General features: G+C 37.8%; 1 protein-coding gene across 6 annotated transcripts in view; it reads left to right on the forward strand.

Annotated features, from left to right (window-relative positions):
* Nucleotides 1-25,923, forward strand: part of ppp1r12a (protein phosphatase 1, regulatory subunit 12A) — a 67,385-nt gene that overhangs the window by 26,672 nt on the left and 14,790 nt on the right. For 3 of the 6 annotated variants that reach the window (XM_079868295.1, XM_079868296.1, XM_079868299.1), the window contains exons 2-19: nucleotides 2,430-2,560; nucleotides 4,840-4,958; nucleotides 10,914-11,073; nucleotides 11,761-11,905; nucleotides 12,029-12,103; nucleotides 12,194-12,285; nucleotides 13,102-13,262; nucleotides 13,359-13,489; nucleotides 16,443-16,664; nucleotides 16,798-16,886; nucleotides 17,094-17,210; nucleotides 19,227-19,373; nucleotides 20,241-20,354; nucleotides 20,645-20,791; nucleotides 22,639-22,729; nucleotides 23,723-23,902; nucleotides 24,003-24,165; nucleotides 25,745-25,872. In XM_079868295.1, the coding sequence (XP_079724421.1) occupies nucleotides 2,430-2,560; nucleotides 4,840-4,958; nucleotides 10,914-11,073; nucleotides 11,761-11,905; nucleotides 12,029-12,103; nucleotides 12,194-12,285; nucleotides 13,102-13,262; nucleotides 13,359-13,489; nucleotides 16,443-16,664; nucleotides 16,798-16,886; nucleotides 17,094-17,210; nucleotides 19,227-19,373; nucleotides 20,241-20,354; nucleotides 20,645-20,791; nucleotides 22,639-22,729; nucleotides 23,723-23,902; nucleotides 24,003-24,165; nucleotides 25,745-25,872 (2,412 nt within the window). The remainder of the gene's footprint in view (nucleotides 1-2,429; nucleotides 2,561-4,839; nucleotides 4,959-10,913; nucleotides 11,074-11,760; nucleotides 11,906-12,028; nucleotides 12,104-12,193; nucleotides 12,286-13,101; nucleotides 13,263-13,358; nucleotides 13,490-16,442; nucleotides 16,665-16,797; nucleotides 16,887-17,093; nucleotides 17,211-19,226; nucleotides 19,374-20,240; nucleotides 20,355-20,644; nucleotides 20,792-22,638; nucleotides 22,730-23,722; nucleotides 23,903-24,002; nucleotides 24,166-25,744; nucleotides 25,873-25,923) is intronic. The other 3 variants (XM_079868300.1, XM_079868297.1, XM_079868298.1) reach the window with 2 other exon arrangements.

A 25,923-nucleotide genomic window follows, 5' to 3' on the forward strand; every position in this document is an offset into this window, starting at 1 on the left:
AAGTCCACAAGACCGCAATTGCATTTAAGTGTGCCATTTGGGACACGGGCAAAATCCCATTGAAATGGATTTTGTCTGTGAAAATTCGTTGAACAACAGTAAATGTGACTTTAGCACTCAACAATGAAGATGACCTGCTGATTTGGGAGCAGTATTGAAGAATTATTCTTTGTATATTCTCTATTTTTATCTGATAAATCTAAATCCAATTTTTTCATATTTTTTTGAGAGCCTGGTTACAAAAACAAAAGTCTCACCATTAAAAGCCATGTCCCAAGCACCAACATATATTGTACAGTACAGTAGCCTAGTTTGTACCGTTGTAAGATTCCTTAACTTTCTTCATCAAAAAAGAAATTAAATAATGCAAACAAGACAACATTACTTGCGTTTAAAGAATAAAAATGCATGTGCCATATTCTAGACTGCACTTTTTTAAATTTATTTTTATATCCACATAATATATCTGCTGTATCCCCATGTTTGTTTCTAATCCATGCTTTCCTCCAGTGCTGTCAAACTGTTTTGAACCGAGATGTGACAACTTGTTCACTATTGAGTCACTACATGTCTGTGGTCTCTGTACGTGTACATGCCTGTCCGCGGCCGATCTGTGATGTGCGATTTGGATGCAATCCTTGCTATTGTTACTAATGTTAATAGTCAGATTAGTTCCCAAATGTTTCCTGGACGTATAGCCGAACCATCAAGTAAAAAACAGACCTCATGTCTGTCTGGATCAGTTTGACGCCCACATACCAAATCTGTCTTCATTACACACTGATGACATTCTTACAACTACCCTGTGCATTTTCGGAAAGGAATTTACACTGACATTTTTTTTTTTACACAAGTGCTCCAAGACTCCAACGAGTCCTTTTCTTTGGAGAGTAATTTCGCTTGTCTTGTAGCTCAAAGTCCAGCTCTGCATTCACTGATGTGGTCACGAACTCTCACACCTGTCAGGCCTGAACAATTACAGCCATTAAGGGATTGCCATTGTTGGGCTTTGGGAATTGCTGGGTTAGGCTTATAATAAACATGGTGTGTTTTGAGGCCAGAGGGAATGCTTGCTTGCCTTAAGGGGACTGGGTAGGACACATATTATCCTGAGGCAGGGAATGACATAAGGCAGTGAGCTGTATTTGGGTGCCCATGAAAGGTCTCCAGATTAACCACGTTTTGTATCATGTTAATAGGGCTGCCGATTAACCGTTAGTCGACTAGAAGAGGCTTGGTTGACAAATGTTAGTCGCTTAGTTGTAGAAAGTTAGTCGACTGTTTGGACAGTCCTGGTTTCCTCTACCAAGCTTGACAAGACCCTGATAAGAGCGCCCACACGTTTCTACTGCGGTACTGTAAACAGCCCAAATTTGGGCAAGGATTTCAACTAGATAGTCTTGTGCCCTGAACGTGAGGCTGGTTCGTGTGTTTCCCCCTTTGTCTATGGTATTGACAAGGCAACCAGATGTAAGACCTGGAGATTTTACGGGCAAGCATTCAAGAGGGGAGCACGTGGAGAACCGAGGTTGGACGCTACTCAAAGTTGTGAGTTTAGTCTGACAATGGGCACTGAAAGGCGCCTTTAAAATGTATGATATAAAATTTGGTAGTTAACATGATCACTGTGTCCTAAAACTGTTTATTGTAGAGATGAAGAAAGTAATGTTGAATTGGTGAATGAGGGTAAAGTTAGTATCTTTCTCTCAGTAGGGTGTTTTTTTTTTGTTTGTTTTTTCACTCTGTTCAAGTCATGCTTTCATGAGCCCTTTACAACAAAATGGTAGCACTGGTAACACATCTAATATAATATTACAGGAATGTTAATTATTCCTGCATTTGCAAAGCTGAATTTTCAGCTGCCATTACTCCAGTATTCAGTGTCACATGATCTTTCAGAAATCATTATATGCTGATTTGGTGGTTTTCTGATCAATGTTGACAGTGGATGTGCTACTTAATATTTGTAAAACGCGATGCATGTCTTTACTGTCACTTTTGATTAATGCGTCTTTGCTGAATAAAACTTAATTTAATCGAAGTAAAAATCTTTGAATAGTAGTGTCTATATTGTCATGGCAGTGACAACGCTAGTCTTAACCAAGCTCTTTTGTCTCATCGAGTGGTGACATGCTTTAATTACAGACCTCCATATTTCCCTCAAGGGATTTTGGTTACCTGATGACATAATGTGTCTTTGTTTGGAGGAATAGGTTCCCACTGAAGATTAATGTTTGAGCCTGAAGCTCACTTTTGGGTTTATGAAACTGTGCTTTGCTAAGGCTCTTAATCTGAACCATGGGTGACTAAAATGCTATATGCTGCATGAATACTGTTTTGAAAAAATCTGATTTGAATAGGTTTACTCTGTTAAACTGCTAGATGATTATCTTGCTTAGATGTTAACTCCTGTCGTCTTTTTTTTTCAGGCCTGCATAGATGATAATGTAGACATGGTGACCTTCCTTGTGGAGCATGGGGCCTGTATCAACCAGCCCGACAACGAGGGCTGGATCCCCCTTCACGCCGCCGCCTCCTGCGGATACCTTGACATCGCTGAGTAAGTACCGCTTAATTAATAAATAATAAAAAAGTACAAATTATAGCTGTAATTGTCTAAATAAACAAAGTGTGAAATTATCGAATTTGATCTATATTATTATACACAACGTGCTAGCTATGAAATTAGCCTTAGTGAAACAAAGGAATCAGCTTAAATAACGCAAAAATATCCTATGATGCATATATACATTACTGTTCAGAAGTTTAAGAAGTTCATTTTAGGAAGTTAAGTGCATTTTAAGAGTCGCTCGTAGTTGCGAGGTGTTCAGCCAAAGCATGTGATGAAATATTTAAACGCCTAGTTGTATGTCTAGTTTATTTTTTCCCTCACAGTTCATATGTTGATAAGGTTTTTTGCCAGCTATGTGTAACCTGGTTAAGAGGTCAGCCCAGGTTTGAAGCCCAAAATGAACTCTGTTCTCATGCTACACCACAGGGATGGATTAGCACCTAGCCTGTGCTGAAATCATAGCTGTGGTGCATATGATCTGACACTCCGCTTGAAGGGAATCCAGTTCCATTCATTGAGTCATTCTTCCTGTACTAAGAATTGATAAACATATTCTCTTCTATGAAATGATTGTTTCATAACCTAGTGATCTGTATTGTTGCCCACTACCTACAAGCGCAGCAGCCTTCTAAGGCAGTGTCCTGAACGTCATGGAGTCTTAGAGGTGACAGATTGGAAACACTGTACTTAGGCAGCACCTCTGTAGGCTTCACAAATAATGCTGCAAATGAGACAAATTGATGTCGCTAAGCCATGGCACAATACTCAAGGCATAAGACTTTGTCTTTGTTGCTGTGTTGTCAGTGTCACTCTTCTATATGAAACGGGCATTTTTAATTTTGATTTTCATGCTTGAGCTATATTGGAAGCTTGAGATCTGTATAGGGAACACGGCACTCTAGAGAAAATATCAGCTGACTTTTAAATGGGGCAAACAGTAAAACGGAACAAGCTTGCTTTTGTCCTGAATATTGGGAGTACTCTGACCTGTTTTGTATGTTTATAGGACTAATATTTCTAGAACCTGAAACAGCAGTTGCCAGTGGTTAGTGTACAAAATGGTACACTATGAAACACCTATGTACACAATATTTCAAACACCTATGAAAAGCCTTATGATGTAGATATACAATTGATATACTAATATGCACATTTTCTACATGCAATTGGACATTTCCCAAAGTTTCTTCTCGAAAACCATCCTAAATTTTGAAAATAGCTTATTTTCACCACTAATGGGGACAAGGCTCAAGGCGTGGTCAAAAGGTCCATTGTCTATTATCATTACTGTAGCAATGCATGCAGCACAGCTTAGACAAGTCACTTTCAAACCAAGCAGCTTTTGTTGGTCAACATGACAAATCTGCATGACCAACTTGAACCAGTTGCGAATTCTGTGTAGGTAATTTCCCTATCATGTGGATTACCATGGATTTTGCCCGCAAATGTGTCAACCTTAATATGTATACGAATGAGCCAGGGTGGTTGATTAGTTTAGCCTAGTCGTCCAACAACCATCTATCTAGTTAAAAAATGTGTAGTTCCGCACATGCCTTGAATAAATAAGCATGTTTTTTCTCTATAATTCTGACCACCCTGCAAGATCTTTGATTCTGATGTCTGGTTTGACGTTGCCAACAAATTAATCTCAGCAAAGCAAGAACAATGAAGGCGCATCACATTGTTGTTGAATGACCAGTTTCAAACAAGTTGCAAAGAACAATAATTCATAAGTCGAGGGCTTAGTATTCTGTTCTTGCAACAAGTTTTGCAAGAGTGTTTGATTCATATTAAGAAACTGCTAGTTGAGCTGCTTTGAATATGTAAGAAGATCCAGACTGTAGTAAGGTCAGGTCTGTGCGGTCTTGTTCCCTAGTGCTGTGGTTTTTGAATCTGACACATGAGCAGTGAGGTTAGGGAGGGCGATGTGTTGATCACACCAAGGTCAATTCTGAAGCGGTCTTTCAGGCAAGAGACTGCCACTCCTTTATAACTGTAAAAGCCTATGTACTCTGTGACATGAATCCATGCTGTTAACCAGTAACAAAGGTGAAGGACCACTTCAAGGAATTTTGATTAAGATGCTAATCACCACTGTCTTGAGGTGTCTATGAAGGGAGTCACATCAAATGAGGCCCCATTTAATTTCTTCCTTTTTCTTTTTTTATTCCAAATGAGCAGTTGTCAATTCAATTTGGATCTCTAAATGATTGTATTAATCGCACCTGTTGCCTTTTTAAACGTCATGTCATGTCATGTCTTCGCAGGTATCTTATCGGTCAAGGTGCAAATGTCGGTGTAGTAAACAGCGAGGGAGAAACACCATTGGATATCGCAGAGGAGGAGGCCATGGAGGAGCTTTTGCAAAACGAGATCAACCGGCAAGGTACTGCTACCTCCCCTTGACACATTTCACAGGCACTCCAAACTTCATCTTTACTGACAATGATTTGGCATGGGTGTACAAGGCTTAGTGTCATGTCCGCGTCATGCTGTGGTTGAGATCATTGCTTTCTGATGATTTTGAGTCAGAGTTCTTCAAATGAACAAATGGCCAGGGGTGATATGTGCATCATGCTAAACTTTCCCAGCTGCCGTGCACTCAAGTTGAGGCTGCAAGTCTTGGCAGGACTCCAGCGGGGTGCATTGACTCAGAATTAATATTAGAGCAGTGCTCAGACAGTAACGCAACACACAACGCCCTTTCTCCTGTGTCCACTCTTAACCTGCCTGTGGACTTGCCTTGGTACTTGATGTCCAAGGTATGTCATGTGTGTGCAAAGTCATAAAGGATTTAGGGAGGTCGGTGCGGCCGGCTGTAGTGATGTCTCTTACATAATGGAGAAACATGATTCGTTTAACCCGCTGCCCATTGTAATGATCCCAAACTAGATGGAATGGTTTTTCTATTTTTGGCCTTTACCAGTCTTGATGATGAAACAGAGCCCCACTGCTACTGAGAGGCACTGTTCAGACATGCATTAACCGCCTGAGGTGGTGTTTGGCTCCTTGCTCACCAGGATGTATCAGCGGCAGATAATAAAGACTGCTCTCACACAGGAGAGGAGGCAAGAGCGGCTGGTGATGGAGCTGTAGCATTTCCACTCTCTTCTATGAAAATCTGTGAACAGGCTTTAGCCATACATTTGATTTGAACAATCAAATTGATTTGCCTCAATAGACCTTGTTCAGAGCAACGCCATGACAGGTATAAAAGTGAGGCTGTGACGGATAGACTTGCCGTGTTTCCAATGGCATCCGCTGTATAAAGCTCCTAGATTACTTACAATTTTCCACAGCTTATATTGTCGGGAGTTTTTTGTCAACTGAAATTTCTTGGAAAGATATTTTTCCAGTGTTTCATGAGCAGAACAATCCAAAAACACATTAAATAACAGTACAGCCCATTGAAGAGATGCATGTCTGTCCCTCACAGCCTCGCTTTCATTCCCATTAAAAATCAAAGATGGCACTGCTGTGAATAAGGTCTATAAAAAGATCAAATGTATTTATTATTATTTTAAGAATAATTTGTGGTGTTTTGCCTATATTTCTGTTTTTCTTAATGTTGGAGAAATTTGCCTTTTGCCTTTGTCATTCATAAATTGGGAAAGACTGATTAGTCACTGATTGACCATTTTGGGACTATCACATCAGCCAACAACTGTGCTGTTTGGCCAATTAACAGAACTCATTTTTCTCACTTTAATCTGTTTCAGAACTGAACAATAGCCTTCAATTAGTTTTGACTAGATATTGACATACAAATGTTTTGTGAAGAAAGGTATGCCTTTTTCAGGTTTAGCTTTTGTGGCTTTGGCCAGCAGTAAGCCCACAGTAGCTGCTGAAACATGAGCCCCATCTTGGTATGCGGCAAGAAGACAATTCTCAGACAGCAAAAACAGAGCTTGTCCTTTATCTCTCCTAACAGCTCAACATTCGGTGTGAATTTGTTGATAATTGATCTGCCCTGCTATTTGTTAGCATGTCACACTCTTTAAGAGCATGTTATATAACATTCGCATTTCAGCCCACGCTCATGGGCATTTAGTGAGGCTCTGCCAATGGCAGCTGTCAGCTTTCATTTGAGGGTTGTACACTTGAGCTTTGTAGAAGAGGTGTCAGCATGTATGATAGACCCATGCACACCTCTAGTACACAGTTCTGCATGCGCAGTCTTAGGACTTCAGATATCATAACTGGTAACCCCTAATGTTTGAACAGCTGAAATGGATCATCCTTCTCCTCCTGATCAAGGAGGATGCTTGTCTTTCGGTGGTCAGACTGGAACGGGAGCCCACGCTTTACTCCATGTATTGTAATATAAGACACAGCTCTATTCTCAGCTCATAGATGGCATTATGTAACACTGAGTGTTGTATAATGCCTTCAACCTCTTCTAATGTGATTATCTTTTTTCCCACTCCCTGTCTCCTTTTGAACGAAACCCTAGTCATGAGGTTAAACTTAAGCAGAGACCACCACCACCCCCTCAGTAGGGTCATCCCTTAGACTTATTAGCCGGTGCTCATTTCCACGGGAATCAGGTGACCGAGGTGCCTCTTCTAGCCAAAGCAAGAGACATTTCCAGCTCCTGTTGCTTGGAAAATCAGATGTCGGAGGCGCTAAGTACATCATAGATGGTGACATAATCTGTCTGATGATAACTGACTTTTGGTATGAAGAGGATTAATGTACCTTATATAAAATAGCCTTGAAGTCTGGTATACTCACAGCAAAGTTCTTTTTTCATGCTTTGCTTAGGGGTAAAAAGAAGTTTGAAATACTTAGCGAACATCCCGATGCAGCCCACACTGCTGGGAGCCGAGTTTAGATAAATATTTAAATGTGTTCTATGCGCTTTCCTCTCAGTAATTCTGTCACTTTCATTTACAATTACAACTTCAATTTCTGCAGTGTGTTCATGTTTAACTCATGGACGTCTGACCTTGAAGGACTGAACAGAAGAAATGGACTGAAGAAGGTGAAGCTGCAGAGCACGTCCACCTATTATGTAATTGCCACAGGCCAATGGTAGTTCACTTTGGCTAGCTGTTTTCAACGCCTGAAACAAATTTGGTTTTGGCTTGATTTTGTTCGAAATGATGCCACACCAGTCCTCCTTCAATTTAGCTTGAACTATATTAGGTTTGTTTTAGCTGCTTGGCAATACGCTTGGCTGTTGTTTAGCGCTCTTGTGGAGGTCAGTTTGTCTCTTGGTTTTTGTAAAGGCTGCATATTCTCCTGGAACTCCGAGCACTTTTGTTCTACCTGTTTTTACTTTGTTCTACCTGTTTTTACATGCAGCCTTGCTCTTTCAAATGAGAAAAAAGAGCCATTATGCTCATCAGCTGTCTGTTACAAGGTTATTATAGTTTTGCATTTTTAAATTAGTTTTTATTTTAATATCATTTTCAAATTTCCTATGAATTTCAGTTTAGTTTTAGTTAGTTTCATTAATGGTTTTGTTAGTTTTAGTTTAGTTTTTATTTTGTGAACACATTTCTATTTAGTTTTTATATATTTAGTTTCAGTTTTAGTAATTATAGTTTAGCAGAGTTAACAGAACACTTCCAGTTAAAGACATTTAATTTCAGCAAAGTTTAATGTTTGCAGTTTACATTTAACTCTTGTGAAAACCTCTTAATAATAAAAATAAAATAATTGTTTGAGGATGAACAAAGAACCAAACAAATGCAACTAAAAAGTAAAAATTATATAATAATATTAAAAATGAAATCTTGTTAAACGTGGTGTATAAGAAAAAGAAAAAGATATGTGTATGATTATTATGATTATTCTTTAAGTTTATTTCTATGATTAATCCTTTCAAACATTATAGTTATACACATATTCAAACGTTCTCAGCAGACCAGACATTTAGTATACTTTTACTCTGACAAATATACGTCTATTTCTGGGCTATAGACATGCTATTTGTTTTTTCCTTTTTCTGCTCAGTGTGGTATCTTGTCTAATATGTGTGGTATAGGCCTATCTTGTTAAGGCTAGTTTCACATGAGATGGTTATCTTATACCTGGAATTAAGGTACAGCTGTATTTGCATGAGATGGAAATACTTACTTGGGCCTTTCTGCTTCTTAGGGATTCACACAGAAAGCGGTTTTGCTTTGAAAAACGGAAAAAAGACGCGGGCACAGTGGGGAAAAAGCGCAAGGTCTCGATACACGTCTTAGTTGAACTTATTTTAACTTGAGTGCTGCGTTTTTAGAGCGTCGTGTCATGCACGTGATGCTGCAGAAGACGAGAGACTTAAGCGCACGGGTCATACATTGAAAAATAAAGTAGCACAGTGGAATTGAAAAAGTGATTTTCCGGTATGCTTATTTAGGAGAGCTTATTAATTACGAAAACGATTATTTATTTCTGCTAATTATTATTTTGTTTCAGTTAGTTTTTCAATAACTGTTGTTAGTTTCGTTTAGTTTTAGTTTTTCATTAATGTTGAAATTTCTATTTTATTTCAGTTTACGAAAATGTTTTTTGACCAATAGTTTTAGTCTTAGTTTCAGTTTTCGTTTACGAAAATAACCTTGGTCTGTTACACAATGCATTCAAAACTATTAAGAAGGAAAAACAAAGCAAAGCTGTTTCCCCCATCTTTTGGCCTTGTTGAATCAGCAGAGCCACTGGTGACATCGCTACTTGTTCACCATTTTGAGCAATCTGCATCTCGATAGCCTGTTTAAAGTAGGCTATATCTTCAGCCTTTTGTCCTGGGTTGCTGAGGAGTGCTGGTGCTCCGGTTTACACAGGCAAATAAAGAACTAATTGATACCAGTAAGCAGAGATAAGTCACACGAATGGCAGCTCACATATAGTTCTAAACGAATGTCCACTGAGACTCTAATGTTGTGTTCACAATGACATCTGGCATGTTCTCAGAAATCACCAACTCTTATTGAAAGTGAATGGCTTTTTACTGTTACTGATAGACAGTACTTAAAATTACTGTTTAGACATCACCTTTTTAGGCTCCACTTGATGAAGGGATGTTGTTAATCTTCATAAATACTTCCAACAATCGGATATTTCTCTCTACACTGCACTGCTCGGTCATGGAGTTTGCACAGGTATTCCTACAGATTTCTGTCCCGTGGAGCTGTCTTTTTCATGCTGCTGGCTTACTTCCAGCTCTCTTGTCAAACTCACCAGCTAAACTGATCAAAATCTGACACTTTAATCACATCATAGTTCACTTCCCCAGCAGTCGCACCTGCCGGACATTCAGTTAGTCCTGTAGCCTTATAAGGGTTGTGGCATGCTCCTTGTTTGTAATCTGAGATGACTCCTTTTACGTTCATTATTCTGACAAAAATGGAAGGTCAAGTAGCAGTCAGTTATCTTTCTATATATAAAGTTTTGACCTTGTTTTGGTACTCAGTGGAGATGTTGCTAAGCATTTTGAGGCATGATTAATGGTCGCTTACTTCAAAGTTATATACTCTCAAGTTTCTATTGTTGTTTCTGGTTTTAGCTTAATGCTGTTCAGTGGCCAGTTGCATAAACTTCTTAGACTAGTCTTAAAAGTTAGCCATCTAATTATTTTCTTCAAGACTGGTTCTAACATTTTAAAGTCAGTTACATCAAAAGGCAGAACAGTCTCATTTATATCAAAATGTAAGATTGATAACCTCTTGTCTTACTGTTAGATATTCAAACTAGCTAAGACATCGTCTTAAAGTGGCTAAGTTTATGCAACTTGCCCCAGGTCTCTACATGCCTGAGTAAATGTCAGGGTATATAGACTAGAGGTACAGTGACCTATTTGGCAGTCCTCCAATATGAAGTAGTTTACATGTTGTGTTTTTGAAACCATTCAAATAATTTAAGTATGCATTGAATTATTTTTCTCCACACTTGAATAAGAAGTGATATGTTCTGTCACAGCAGAAAGTTCATTTACTTTGATTGAAATGTTATTTTGTACTATCAATCAGATAGTAGTCAATAAAAGCTTCATGTACTTGAACAATTTCACTGAATTTAATTGAATTTCAATTCATGAAAAAATTTGTAATAGGCACATTTTTTTCCTCACAAACAAACCTTTGTCACTATTAGAGACACGCCAGTCATTCCTCAAACTATTTACCTGGCTGCACTGTAGTCAACATAGTTACCCCTGTAGTTGTTAACTGCAGTTAAACCCTAACCCTAACCCATTCAGAATGGCACACATCATAAAATAATTTACTATGTCGAAGTATACTATATTTTGCTTTTCAAATGGTTGGCCTCCGTGGACATCCTGCAGTTTGGCCAGGTCAAGAATATGTACTAATCCTAAGGATCTTCCCCTCCCTCCATCTTGCTCCAGGCGTGGATATCGAGGCGGCCAGGAAAGAGGAGGAGCGGATCATGCTAAGGGATGCGCGACAGTGGCTTAACAGCGGCCTGATCAACGACGTCCGGCACGCCAAGTCTGGGGGGACCGCACTACATGTCGCTGCAGCTAAGGGATACGCTGAGGTTTTAAAGTAAGTTTGCTTGCCTTCATTAGAAAGATTTTGCCATTTTGCCATCCTCAAAGGATTCAGAGGACACCTGTGACAATATTTGCCTTTGTTCTTTTGCCAATAAGTGAGATTTAGCAGCTAGTGATGGTAGAAACAAATTAAACTTTGGTACAGCAGGTGTGGAGGCTTTACTTGGTCCATCCCATACTTCACCTTTCAACTCTTTTTGGTTCTTGTACACAGGACGAGACAGTATGTCACCTGTTTGTCTGCCTCCATTACAGTAGATTATCATGAGCCGTTGAACAAACACTGCTCAAGATGTGTGGCAGGAGTTAGGCTGTGTCTCTGTTTACGGTGCTTTCAGCCTTTGGATGTCAGAGTTGAATGACTGTGACAACTGCTCCATCTGCTGCTGCACCAAAACAACAGGACTGTAACCGGATATACTTTTTTTTTTTTTTTTTTTTTTTTTTTGGGTGTGTGGAATATCTGAAAACTTCACATCTAAGGTGTATTTTTATGTGACAACTAAATGTTGGCATGCGTAACATGCCTTCTAGGCAATTGAAAAATGAGCCCATTGGTCTACACAATATCCCAGGCCTTTGGCAAATGAGGCCAAGCTTAGATTGCGGCACCAAAATCCAAGAAACCCAGATTTGTCTAATCTCATCATGCTATTTCTGTCGCTTTAACTGTTTGCAGGCTTTTAATCCAAGCAGGGTATGATGTAAATATTAAAGACTACGATGGCTGGACTCCGCTCCACGCTGCTGCACACTGGGGCAAAGAAGAGGCATGCCGGATACTTGTAGAACATTTGTGTGATATGGACGTCATCAATAAAGTGGTATGGCTTTTATGGCTTTGTCTGTGCTACTAGCTTCAGTGTAGTCTTCCTCAGAGTCTGAACAACAATTAAAATGTCTCTGATTCGAATTGAACCCTAACAATGTTGGATTTTGGTTCTCAGGGTCAGACGGCGTTTGACGTAGCTGATGAAGATGTCTTGGGATATTTAGAAGAGCTGCAAAAGAAGCAGAATCTGGTAATCTCACACTTTTGGCATCGGACCTTCAATCATAAACAATTCTGCTTTGTTCTGTAGCCTTAAGCTGACATGTTCTTTTTGTTCTAGCTTCTGAGTGAAAAGAAGGATGTTAAGAAGTCTCCTTTAATAGAAACTACGACTACTGGGGACAATAATCAATCTGTGAAACAACTGAAGAGGTAAATGGCTCCTGCTCACTAGAGAAAAAAACGCCATTATGTGATTGATAATACTGTTTGCCCAATGTCTTGACCCTACCATAAATGTCAAGGACACACACACACACACACACCCCTGAATCCACTTGGGACGCTTTCACACTAGAGCTTTTGGTGTGGACACAAATCTGTTTTTCATCATTGTTTGGTTGATGTGATAGCTGTTTTCCCAAACTTGGATCTGGTAGTATAAACTCAATCAATTTTAAATGGCAAAACTGAACCGCTATTGAGGACATATCATTTGCATCTGCAGGCACATGCATTACTCATTACACTAACACAATTTTTATGGCTGTTTCTGTTTGTACCTAGCAAGTGAATAAAATGTGAAAGCCTAAATGGCATTCAATTTGATAGAAAAACAAGCAGATGACCAATAGTAATTGAAAGTTTCATCTTTGTCCAGTGTCTGCGCTATTTCTCTCCAGAATTTACAACTGATATAAATATTTGCCTACTCTTTTAAACGATCTTCAGTAGTTTGTTCGTTGTTCCGCCTCTTCCGACTGTCAAACAGTGAACATCTTAGGGACCAACTTATTAGTGCAAAAAATCCAAGGTGCATGTGACAAATCAGTCTGTGTGTGTATAGTAGATGTCTACTATGCTAATGATGAAATTTACGTCACACGCATTGTATACATACCTTTGCGTACGCATGGAATTCAAAGTATACTTGGGGCTTTAGTGTGAATAGGCCTTAAAAGTGAAAGCTTTGTGTGTGAGGAGTTTGCTGTAAGTGGTGCTTAACCGTTGAGTGCATCTGTGTTTTAGTAAAGAAACGGTTCTACTGGAGCCAGAGAAGACTGCCCCAAGAATCGAGACTCTGGAGCCAGAGAAGGTGGATGAAGAAGAGGGGGAGGGGAAGAAGGATGAGTCTAGCTGCTCTAGTGAGGAAGAGGAGGAGGAAGACTCAGAGTCTGAGAACGAAGCAGGTAACTGTTCGAAACATTGACCACCACAGATGCTTCCCCAACTAGCTTTGTGTTTAATTGGTGAAAATTATTTACATACGATTTCTTTTTTTCCAGACAAGACCAAGTCTTCTATTCCATCAAGCATTTCCAACAGTACACCTGCACCTGCGCCTCCTAGTATCACCGCCACGTCGCCGACTACCCCAAGCAACCAGGTGACCACCCCAACCTCACCTACCAAAAAGGTACATCATCTCCCCTTGAACGTACCGGCACATCCACTATTCCCTCCACCCAGTCTTCCATGTTTCTATGTCTTTCAGCCCACAGCAAGAATTCTCCTTGGAAATATCATTCATTCTTAATGCATAGCATGTATTTGAGCATTTTTCGGAATGAATGTTATTGGCTGTTTCAAGTTGAACAGTTTATAGACTTCATAACAGAGAAGTTTGAAATTCATTGTTATGTGGCATCAGCGTAGCATGGTCGCAAAATTCTAAAAAGTCAGCTGATCTGTGGTTTTCAGACATATCAGTGTGCAGTGCATTCTAGTACTGTGCACTTGAGTAGAGAAAATGTCCTCCACACTTCTCTACCGTGTACCTGCTGCCCTCTGCTGGACTGTAAGGGAATTTCATCAATGTCTGGCTTTCATCAAGTTTGTTGTTAGAAAATGCTATTATTCAGAACAGATTTGATTTCACTGGAAATCAAATTTAACACTGTAACCTAATATAATTCAGTTTGGTTATTGTTTTTTTTGTAAAGTGTAGTTTAAATATGTTTTAAATAAATTTTTATTTTTTTATTTTTATTTAAACTAATTCAAAAAATAAAATAAAAGAATGACTGGAGCTGCTGATGCATATCTGGCCAAGAAATGTGCAGTAAAAAATGTTAAATGCACAAAACATTGATTGATATTCGTCAGACGTTATAGGCCAGTATAATGCAAGTCATTATTCTTTGTTTAATAATAATGTTTGTTTATTTTTTATTATGTAATATGTCCAAGAAGAATATTGCAGTAAAATTCTGCTTTTTAATTGCATATTAAACTCAGGTTTGCCGGCTAAACGCATTACTGGGCTTTTCATATATTTTCTTTTTCTTTGCTGTCCCTTTCTCTATATCACTCGTGCGTCATGAAGTATCTTTATCCTTTCATTTGCTGCTTGATTTATTTCATTCAGGGGTTCTTCCTTTCTTCCTTTTTCTTTCTTTTTCTTTACAATCATCTGTTTTTTTTTCTCTCTCTCTACTCATCATTGTGTTGTCTTGGATGGCTTTAGTCTGATAACATTACTGCCCTTGTGCCTGGGGGGGAGCCAGGCTGTCCTGCGTTGTGGCGTCAAGGCTTGCGCAAAACTGGCATTGCGCTTGTGCCCAAAAAAGCGATGGTGAGGCCTCGGTGTGTTCAGCATTGTGATTCCCGCCCTATATCTTCCCCACATGACCACGTCCCTAACCAATCAGATAACTGCCTAATCCAAGACCATTTCCTCTTCCTATCTCTGGCTCACTGCATGGTGTTGTCGCTGTCAGTCGTGGCTGTGATGACGTGCTGTTTTCTGTCGAAGATCATCCATGTGATAGTTTATGAAAGGTGACATCAGTGTTGTGTGTACTTTGATAAGGGCGAATTCATTTATTAGCGACTCTAAACCCTAACAGGTCACCAGGATGCTGATGAGTTTGCAAAAACTAACATCTTGATTGAAATTGGGCATGTTTGGTTTTGCTATCCGTGTTGTTTTTATAATAATATTTAGCATTCTCATCATCTTAAGGCCTAGATTTCTTTTATTTAAATAATATTAATTCAAGTTTGCATTTCTGAAGGCAATAGAATCCACAAAATCGTTCAAAATGGCCCCACACGTGTTTCCCTTGAAGTTTAGTTTTGAATTTTATAGGCATCAGAGCACTGGGGCTGGGCTTTTGTTTTTATTTGTTTGTTTGTTTATGTATAGTTATTTATACATATACTCAAATTTCTAAAGATTTTTTTTAAAATTTGTACTTGTTAGTTTTATTTTTTATTATTAAAATATATCTATTTAGTCATTTATTTACTTTTATAAATTTATTTAAAAATAAAATATTTATTTTAAAAACATATATTTTTTAAATGTTTCTTTATTTCTTTTATTTATTATTGCACAATTTCTTTATTTTATTAAAATATTTGTATTTTTTTGTTGTTGAATATTTACAATATACTATATATTATTGTTATTTTTTGTTTTTTGCAATTACATTTCTTGAAGGTTGTGCTAGTGGATTTTGTCCATTTCAGAGCACATACATAAATATTGAGGTGTGTATATATAATAAATAAATAAATAAATATAAATATAAATATATATATATATATATATATTTATATATATGTATGTATGTATATATGTATGTATGTATGTATATATGTATGTATATATGTATGTATGTATGTATATATGTATGTATGTATATATGTACATGTATATATGTATATATGTATATGTATTTGTATATGTAGAGTGCAACAGTCAGGTTCCGAAAGTAAAAACGTAAAAAGTAAAAATTTCATTTTCTACATAGGAAAATTGTCAGTGATAACTTATAAACCTTACTGTGAGCTATGAGGTTGTTAATCGATGGTATTAGCTTTTGTAGTGGTCAGTCCACATTATTTCAACTTTGTTTTAAAATAATCATATTTGACTGGAATTAGTGGTGGATAAACTACATTATTCATGATGCTGTACAGAAAATTCCACCAATCAGAGAGGCGAAACAAGCAAAACGCATCCCTAAAGCCTTTAAGTACACCGCTTTGTACCTTTTATATTTTTGTCAGATTTTCCTTGTATATTTTTGTCAGGTTGACTTGGTTCATGACTTAAAAGGCTTTAACAAAGACTTTTTTGAATTCCCTATTGAAGAAATGAAAGGAAATATTTCTTCCGGAACCAACGCCGCTGAAAAAGAAGGCGGCCACTTTTGCACTCTACTGAAAATCATTTAAAATGTGACAAATATCAAAAGGTTTCCCAGCCCTGCGGTCCACTGCTCCCATATATGTATGCCCTGCTTTGACCTGTCAAGCTGATCCGTGTTCTCTGTTCTCACATCCCTTGATGCACTCCCAAAACGATCTAACTTTTGTTTTCCACCCCCATCCCTTCTTTTTTTGTTCTTTCTCCTCCTCAGGTGAGCACACCTACAGGGAAGGTGTCTCCTAAAGAGGAAGAGAGGAAGGATGAGTCTCCTGCATCGTGGCGTCTGGGCCTGCGAAAAACCGGCAGTTACGGAGCACTGGCAGAAATCAGCACAACTAAAGAGGCACAAAAAGAGAAGGACACAGCTGGGGTGATGCGCTCGGCCTCTTCTCCTCGCCTCTCATCCTCACTGGACAATAAGGACAAGGAAAAGGTCTACTAGAATTTAGTTTAATTTCATTATGGGGGGAAATAATCCTCTTTGTAATTGGAAGGTTGGAGCAGTTTGCGTTTGATTCTTCAGTTCACTTTATAGTCTTGTTTCCTGTCCTCATTTATGTGCACAGGAAAAGGAGAAGACACGCCTGGCGTATGTTGCTCCATCCATCCCGAGGAGGCACGTTAGCACATCAGACATTGACGAAAAGGAAAACAGGTAAAGAAAGGACACATGCTGTTTTGAGAGCACCTCCTGATGCTCCATGTTGTGTGAAGCACAAGCTCAAGTGTAGCATGGTTTTGTGGCTTATGCAGCATGTTCACTACTTAGAACGATGTTCTGATAGAAGTAAGCTAGTCTAATAGATTTTTCAAGCGTGGTTCGCTGGAATCGGAGGTACTACTTCTAGCTTGTGGTTCTCAGGGATTCGGCTGCTAGTCTGGTACGTAGCGGCTCATACACCAGGAGACGCTGGGAAGAAGACCTGAAGAACAACGACGGAACGGCCTCACAAAACAGAACCTCCAGCTATCAGCGCAGGTTAGCTTTTACCATAGTAATAATATTCATTTGATTGCCTAGCAACTAAGACTAGTAGATCGCTGCTTCCTGCTGCTGCTGCTGCCTGAGATGATTCTAGCACCTTTATTTTCCTGTCAAGCATTTATAGCAGCTGCTGTCGGCTTGGGTTTGTGTATGACGTTTTGCCTGCAATTCAATCTATCTTAATATAACATCTCATAAACTAGGTGTAAGTACTGTAGTTTAGGAACATAACTAACTAACAGCTAACTTGAGTAGAACTGCAGAAGTGCGTTAATCTCGGCTCACTGGCATCGTACATTCTTTTAGATGCTCGTTTGAGCATGATATTCATCTTCCATCATAAGCATATATAACACAGAGGTTTTCAAGCTTTTTACTGCCAAGATCCCACAAATATGACGATCCCCTTTCAAGGAATATAAATTCCTTAAATATAAAGACACCTGTATATTTTCATGTATATAGACTAGGGCTGTCAAACGATTAATCGCGATTAATCGCATCCAAAATAAAAGTTTGTTTTTAGATAATACATGTGTGTGTACGGTGTATAATTATTTTCTATATATAAATACACACACATGCATGTATATATTTAAGAAATATTTGCATGTATATACTGTGTATATATATTTATATTATATATATAATTTATATTATATATAAATATTTTATATATAAATAACACATTTTCTTAAATATATATATGCATGCGTGTGTATTTATATATATAGAAAATAATTATACTCCGTACACACACATGTATTATGTTAACACAAACTTGTATTTTGGATGCGATTAATCGTTTGACAGCCCTAATATAGACACATTTTGTGATCATATAAAATGTTATATCTCTATTTACACTACCGTTCAGAGGTTTGGGAATTAAAAAAAAAAAAAAATTTTTAAGTAGTTAATATTTTTATTCAGTAAGGATGCATTATATTGATCAAAAATGACAGTGAGACTTTTACATTTGTTACAAACATTTTTTTCAAATAAATGTTGTTTCTTTACTTTCTATTCATCACAGATTCCTGAAAAAAATTATCAAGATTCCCACATAAATATTAAGAAGCCCAACTGTGTCCACATTGATGATAATAATAATAAATGTTTCTTGAGCATTAAATTAGCATATTAGAATGATTTCTAAAGGATCATGTGACGCTGAAGAGTAATGATGCTGAAAATTCAGTTTTGCATCACAGGAATAAATTACATTTTAAAACCTATTCAAATACAAAACCGCTTTTTTAAGTGGAAAAAAAAATTACTATATTTTGATCAATTAAATGCAGCCTTGGTAATCATAAGAGACTTCTTTCAAAATCATTCAAAAATCTTTCCGATCCCACACCTTTGAACGGATGTGTATGAAGTCATATTATAAAATCAAATCTGTATTCAGTTACAAACTAGAGCTGTAAATAGAACAAAAAATGATTAATGAATATTCTAATGATTTATGAGACGGTATTTAAATGAAGTGTCTTAAATTATTTCATTAAATATATTTTGTTAATAATTTCAGTTAACAGCCTACCTTTGACGCATAAGAATACATTTTAGTCAAATTTATTTTGAAAACCCTGGTCTAAAATGAGCATGACTGAATTTGTGCTGCCTGGTTTGGTTTCAGACTCTGACACCCCCCAAAAAAAGCATGCTGAAGTGTTAATCTTTATTTTATAAAGCATGCAAATGGGTTCTAGATAACGAGTAGGTTTCCGTTTTTATGTCCAGGGAAGTTATTGATGGTATTTGATGATTTATATCCAAAAATATGACTTTATAAGACACCAAGGCACCCCCCCCCCCCCTCCCCCACAAGGGAGTCAGTACTTTAGACATATGTGTAACATTTTGTCTATGTGTGTCTGTTTTTGTTTGTGTGTGTGTGTGTGTGTGTGTGTGTGTGTGTGTGTGTGTGTGTGTGTGTGTGTGTGTGTGTTTGTCCGCTCCCTGCTAACTCACCTCTTTCACCCCGCCACTTCCACACGGCAGTACGTCTCACACGCTAGCGTTAGGCCGCACGTCTAGCTCTCGCGACCTGCCTGCCAAATCCTCCTCTGCCTCCAGCCTGGAACCTAACAACTCTAAAGCCTGGCAGCAGCCTTCCTCCTACTACCAGTCTTACAGCATTCACCGCAGGTACCTGCCCGAGCACCGCCCAGCAAACGCACACACACACACTCCATGTCCTCCATGTGTCTTTGCTTTCCCCACATGTAGCTTCTTGCCATTCTTACTTGTCTGGTGATTTATTTGTCTATGGGGTGTATAGTTTTACACTCTCCATTAGAATAGACTGAATATTTATAGTGCTGGTCAATATAATAAAAATTCACAATGTATTCGCCAAGGTTGACGAGATAATTATAATTGAGGGGTTAGTTCCAGTAACTGTGAAATTTCAAAATACGATTTAAGAAATATTCAGTTAAATATTACCTAATATAACGTTGAATAGTATTGTTTTCATTTGGAATTCTTAGTTGAGTAAACATTGAATAAAGATACAAAGGCAAAAAAGATGCAAATAAAAAGTAAACCATGTTTGAAGTTAAATATAGAACACTGTCAAAAGTTTTTAAAAAATTGAGAATTTTTTTTATATTGCATAGTCCTAATAGTTGTTTGTTTTATTTTTATTTGCACATTATTGACCTGGCTTTTGCTTTGCTTTGCTTTTTGGTTTGCTATGATTTTTTTTGTGTGTTTTTTGGTTTTTGTTTGGTTTGGTTTAGTTTATTTATTTCTTTATTTTTCTTTGATTTTTTTTTTTTTTTTGCGTGTTTTTCTTTGGTTTGGTGTTTTGTTTTGTGCACTATGGACCTTGCTCAGGTTTTTCGAAAGAACGGGGATCTCGTTCCTGTTTTCTCTTGTGGTGGTACTTTTTACTTGGTATTTGGTACTCTCTCTCTCTTTCTCTCTCTCTTTCTCTCTCTCTTTTTCTCTCTCCCTCTCTCCCCTCTTATCCAATGCTTTGTCCACTGACTGTTGTATGTGTTACCGTAGCAGCTCGTTTGGAAGGAGGCAAGATGATGCTTTAAGTTCCACTTCTTCTGCCACTTCCACAACAACAACCTCCTCCGTTACCTCACCCACAGGACACCGCAGCCTGCTGTCTAGGTACGAGCACACACACCTCTTTAAATGAACTTACAAACTAAACCAGGGTTCACCAATCTCGGTCCTGGAGGGCCGGTGTCCTGCAGAGTTTAGCTCCAACCCCAATTAAACACACCTGAACCAGCTAATCAAGGTCTCATTAGGCATACTAGAAACTTTCAAACAGGTGTGTTAGAGCTGGTTGGAGCTAAACTCTGCAGGACAGCGGCCCTCCAGGACCGAGATTGGTGAACCCTGAACTAAACACTCAAGAGTTGGTTGTGACAGTGAAATGTGTTGATGCGTAACAGGTATTGGGCCGAGGAGAACGCGGACAAGGAAAAAGAGAAGGAGAAGGAGTCGGCCGCGGTCATCCCCACAATCAACACTGCAGCCACCACCACTACCACCTCCACTACTGGAACTATACTGGGCTCTGACGGACGAGAGAGACGCAGGTACACACATGCACTGCAACATGGGATCATTGAGTGTTTCTGCTTTTTAGCACCATTTGTTCTGGATGTATTTTTACCATTTTGTTTATGTCCATTGTGATTAAAAAAAATTAAATAAAAAAAGAGACCAGCCAGCTCTGATTTGATTTGAAACAAAAAAGCTGAAATTTCTTTGTGAAAACATAAAAATGTATTCAAACTTATTGTATCTATTTAGGACATTTAACTTAAAGGGATACTTCAGGATTTAGCATTAAGCTTTGTATTAGTAGAAAACCTGTAGTATTTTCGAATTACCGTGCTTTCCACCCTCATATCCTCCTGAGAGGAGAGATTTATGTATTTTTTGTCTGGAAAAAATCCTCCGATGACGCAAAAATCGTCATTTTGCGTCATCTGAGGATTTTCTGGCCAGAGGCTAAAGACTACAGCCAGTAGAAGGCGTTGTTCCGCATATTTTCAACCCGCCCATAGAGGGTGGGATCTCACTCACAAAATGTACACAGTGTCAGCCTGGAAGCTAATCTATCAGGCTCTTGTTCTGTGGAGAAAGCTGAATAGTAGGAGAAAACTGAGTAGTAGGAGTTACCATCCTCCTTTTCCCGGACTTGTCCGGCGGGCGAGATTGTTCAAAATGTCCGGGATTCGGCTTTTGCGTTCTGCGGTCGCCATTCATTGTTTACATGCACTTTTGTTTCAATCTAACTGAATTCATTCCGATCGGTGAATCTGAATGTAGTGTTTACATGAACGCTAAACAAGTAATCGGTTGATGTGCGTTTTACCATTGCTAAGAAAATTCCCGCTCCTCCGTGAGAGATGCAAAACCCGGCGCGTCTCAGTAATGACGCCACCGGCCTCGCGCCGTTCTCCCGCGGCCGTCAGCCTCGTCCTGCTCGCCACAGTAAACATGATGAATGGCGACTGTAGAACGCAAAAGCCGAATCCCGGACATTTTGGGCGATCTCGAAATCCAGGGCAAACTCGTCACGGAGACTCACTAAGTTAGTAGCCTAACCTTCTTGTTGTTTTCAACTGCGCTGTCTAACCGGTAGGCGTGGCTTGGGAGTGGCTTCCTAGGGCAGCGAAGCAAGTGCATTCTGGGAGTTGTTGTCTTTCATCCACATAAGCCAAAAATACATTTTCTGGCTTTTCTCAGGCTAGAAAGCTCCAAATTCAAAAATTTCTTCAAATTTCTTCTACATAAATGACCTATTTTAAATACACATTCATCTTTCCAGAGGTGAAGTATCCCTTTAAATGGATAATTTATCCAAAACATTTTTTTTTTTTTATATTAAATATTTTTATTATTTTTCATTTATTGTAAACCATATGAATTGAGCAGTTTAATCCAAGTCTTCTGAAGAGATCACTTTAAACGATGAACAGATTTAATTTAGGCTTTTATTCACACATAAGCATTGATCAACGCACACGCATAGAGCTCATCAAATATGGTAACACTGATATACAGAAGTTGAATAATAATTAATAATTTAATAAATCATTATTAATAATAATAATTTAAACCTGAATTGAGACGGTATACTATCCATAAATATTTATTGCCAGCCACAAAACTATATTTTGCCATTTTAGACGCAACGACACAATATATGTTTTCTTCATTAGATATTTTTTTTGGTCTTTTATTTGAATTCTACATGTCAATATTTAAATTCATTTTAAACAATGCATCATGTTCCAGTTCCTGTCTTATAAGCACTGTCTTATTTATTCCCAAAAGCCTATTTTTACTCTTATTAAACTTGCCCTGAAGAGCCTCAACGAAAGCACTTGTTGCTTCAGCTGTGGGATTTAGTTTCTTTGTGTTGCGTCTGTAGATCATACCTCACCCCTGTGCGTGATGAAGAGTCTGAGTCTCAGAGGAAAGCCAGATCCAGACAGGCACGGCAGTCCAGGAGGTCCACACAGGCAAGTCTAGACTCTCATCTAAACACCTCTGCAGGAACTCTCTCTAATAATAGACTGAACCACAGTGCGCTTTACAAATCATTTGTTGCGAGATTTTAACGGTTCTTGCTTCAAATTTTTAGCATTGAAGCTCAGGATGTGCTTACCTGAATTTATTGCATTCTGAGCTCTGTGATGTGACACGGATTTATGGGAGAAATTGAGAGGAAATTGTCTTTCCTTTCAAGAATAAGGCCATGTTTCATCATTAGTTGTGACTAGGGGCTCTAAAAACTTGTGGCTAAACAAAAATCATTACCTGCTTTTAAAAAAACTAAATTATATATTACATAATCATGTAATGCCTATTTATATTTGCCTATGTATTTAATTCCTGTAATGCCTATAGGAATTAAATACTTTACAAGTAAAAGATCCTTTATTATATATATATATATATATATATATATATATATATATATGTATATGTATATGTATGTGTGTGTGTGTATGTATATATATATATATATATATATATATATATATATATATATATATATATATATATATATATTATTTTTATTTTTTTATTTATTGGGATTTTACCTACATATTAATGATAAATCAGCTTTATATTATATAACACTTGAACTAAAACTAAGGGAGAAATATGTCGTAAATGTGATTGGATAAAGTTAAGCTGTTTTAAATTGGAAATGCACTTCTGTGACAGTGTCAGCTCATATGATTTTGTTATTAATATTAATCAAATATTATTTCGTATTTCGTATATATTGATATTAAATTAATATTATTATATAAAACTATTATTAATATTATATTTATTTATATTTTCTTACAGTATCACAGTATCGTAGTGCCCTGCCCTGGTTCTTATTAACATAATATGTTTGTATATATCTGCAGTTACAACAAAATTACATCATTATTGAGGTCATTTAGCAGACTCAGAAATGAATGACATAATTTTAACATTTTTACTTTCTTTTTCAGGGTGTGACCTTGACTGATCTCCAGGAGGCGGAGAAGACCATCGGTCGCAGTCGCCCCATACGGCCTCGAGAAGACGAGAAAGAAGAGAAGGAAAAACAAGACAAGGAGAAACAGGAAGAGAAGAAAGAGACCGAGACCAAGGAGGATGACTATAGGTCACGCTACCGTAGCTTTGAGGAGGTGAGGAAAACTCACAGGGAACAGGACAGTTTGTGGAATTTTAACTAGCATTTTTTTGTGTGTTTTATATCACACGAGTGTCCTCTTTGTTGTCCTCCAGAAGTACCGGACCGGCACCTTGGCCTCGACCACCACGGCCTCCTCCACTCTGCCTTCTTCCTCTGGCAGCTCGTCTTCTCTCTACAGCACCTCCTCTCTGAACCGGCCAAACAGCCTGACCGGCCTCACTTCAACCTACCGCTCCGCACGTGACACTGAGAGAGGTACACATATCCGGGTCTCGTTTCATCCCCCCCAAAAAAAAAAAAAACTTTTTATTCATAACAATAATGAAAGTAGCCTGTTGTTGGAAAATGAAATATTTATTACGACATGCAACGATGATGCAAAAAAAAAAAAAAAAAAAAAGTTAATTATATGTACTGTTCCAAGCACTGCAAATGCCCTTAATTGTCATGGAAAAAACAACAGCTGTGTGTCACTTTAAATAGAGTGACATGGCACAGGAAGGAAAATGAGTGATATGGTTTTGTGACGCTACAGGAACTGGCATACAGACAGGGACTTCCTTTAGTATGGCTGCAGACTGACTAAGCCAAGCTTCAGGCCGTTGAAAATCTTGCGTTCGGTAGGATTTTTTTATGTTTTTGAAAGTAGTCTCTCACCCAAGCTGCATTTATTTGATCAAAAATACATAAAAAACAGTAACATTGTGAAATATTATTTACATGCAAAATCGTTTTTTATTTGAATATATTTTAAAAAGTTATTTGTTCCTGTGATTTAAAAGCTGAATGTTCAGCAGCCATTACTCCAGTCTTCAGTGTCACATGATCTTTCAGAAATCATCAGGGTTCCTTAAAAAGTCTTTAATTCCGTTTGATCAAATTTAAGGTCATGAAACATCTCAAATATCTTAAATGATATAACAAAAGTCTTAATTATCCATGTAAGAGGTCTTAAATTTGGGGGACAGTAAATCAGGAATCACGATACGGCCTAATGTGTTTATTAAACTTCTAAAAGCTACGACGGAATGAAATAAATGTGGCCGCTGCATAAATGTGTGTTCTACAGGCTCATGGTTTCAGAACAGTTTGCGATAAATGAATTCTGCGCATTCATGGCAATCGATTGCTTTTGATCCACTGTTGATGAATTGACAATGTTTATTTTCTGTTTTTTATATTGTAATGTGTTCATGTTTTTAAGTGTGAATATTTAAGCTCCTTCATCTGATAAGCAGAATTACATTCTTGTTGAATATCTGCCCCAGGCTATTTAATCAAGTAAAAGAATCTGAGATGCCTGATTTATTTTGAGATTTTATGGTTTTGTTCTGTAGGGACTTTAATTTTGTTTTAAAAACTCTGCAGATACCCTGAGTCATTCTAATATGCTGATTTGGTCAAGAAAAGTTTCTTAACATAACAGTTGAAAACAGTATTGCTATTTTTTTTTTTTTTTTTTTTTTTTTTTTACTTGAATATTAATCTTTTGTCACATATATATCTTTGTCACATTCATTCTTTCCACAAAAAAAAAAATTGTACTGACCCCAAACTTTTGAACTGTAGTGTATTTGATTTGACATGCTCCAGCTTATATTAGTTACAATTAAACCCGCTAACCTTCATAATAATAATAATAATAATAATAATAATAATACAATTTATAGTTTCATTTTTTTAGATTGATTTTTGTTCCATTAGCTCAACCAGGATTAAGTCCTGGAGCAATATCATTCCCATAAATAAAATGGGGGTTTCCATCAGTGGTTTATGCATATTCATAGTTGCTCATTTGTACTCATAAACAACCATGTGTCTGTTTTCTGACCAGAGTATGATAGAAAAGAAAGAGAGGACGATAAGGACAATGAAGACAAGTCGCAGCCACGCTCTATACGCGACCGCAGACGACCTCGAGAGAAAAGACGCTCGACTGGAGTGTCCTTCTGGACCCAGGATGTAAGAAACTCTTGCACATAAAGCGCATACAAATCTCACTCTGTATGGATT

The sequence above is a fragment of the Squalius cephalus genome (genome assembly GCF_949319135.1).
Source record: "Squalius cephalus genome assembly, chromosome: 4".
NCBI lineage: Eukaryota > Metazoa > Chordata > Actinopteri > Cypriniformes > Leuciscidae > Squalius > Squalius cephalus.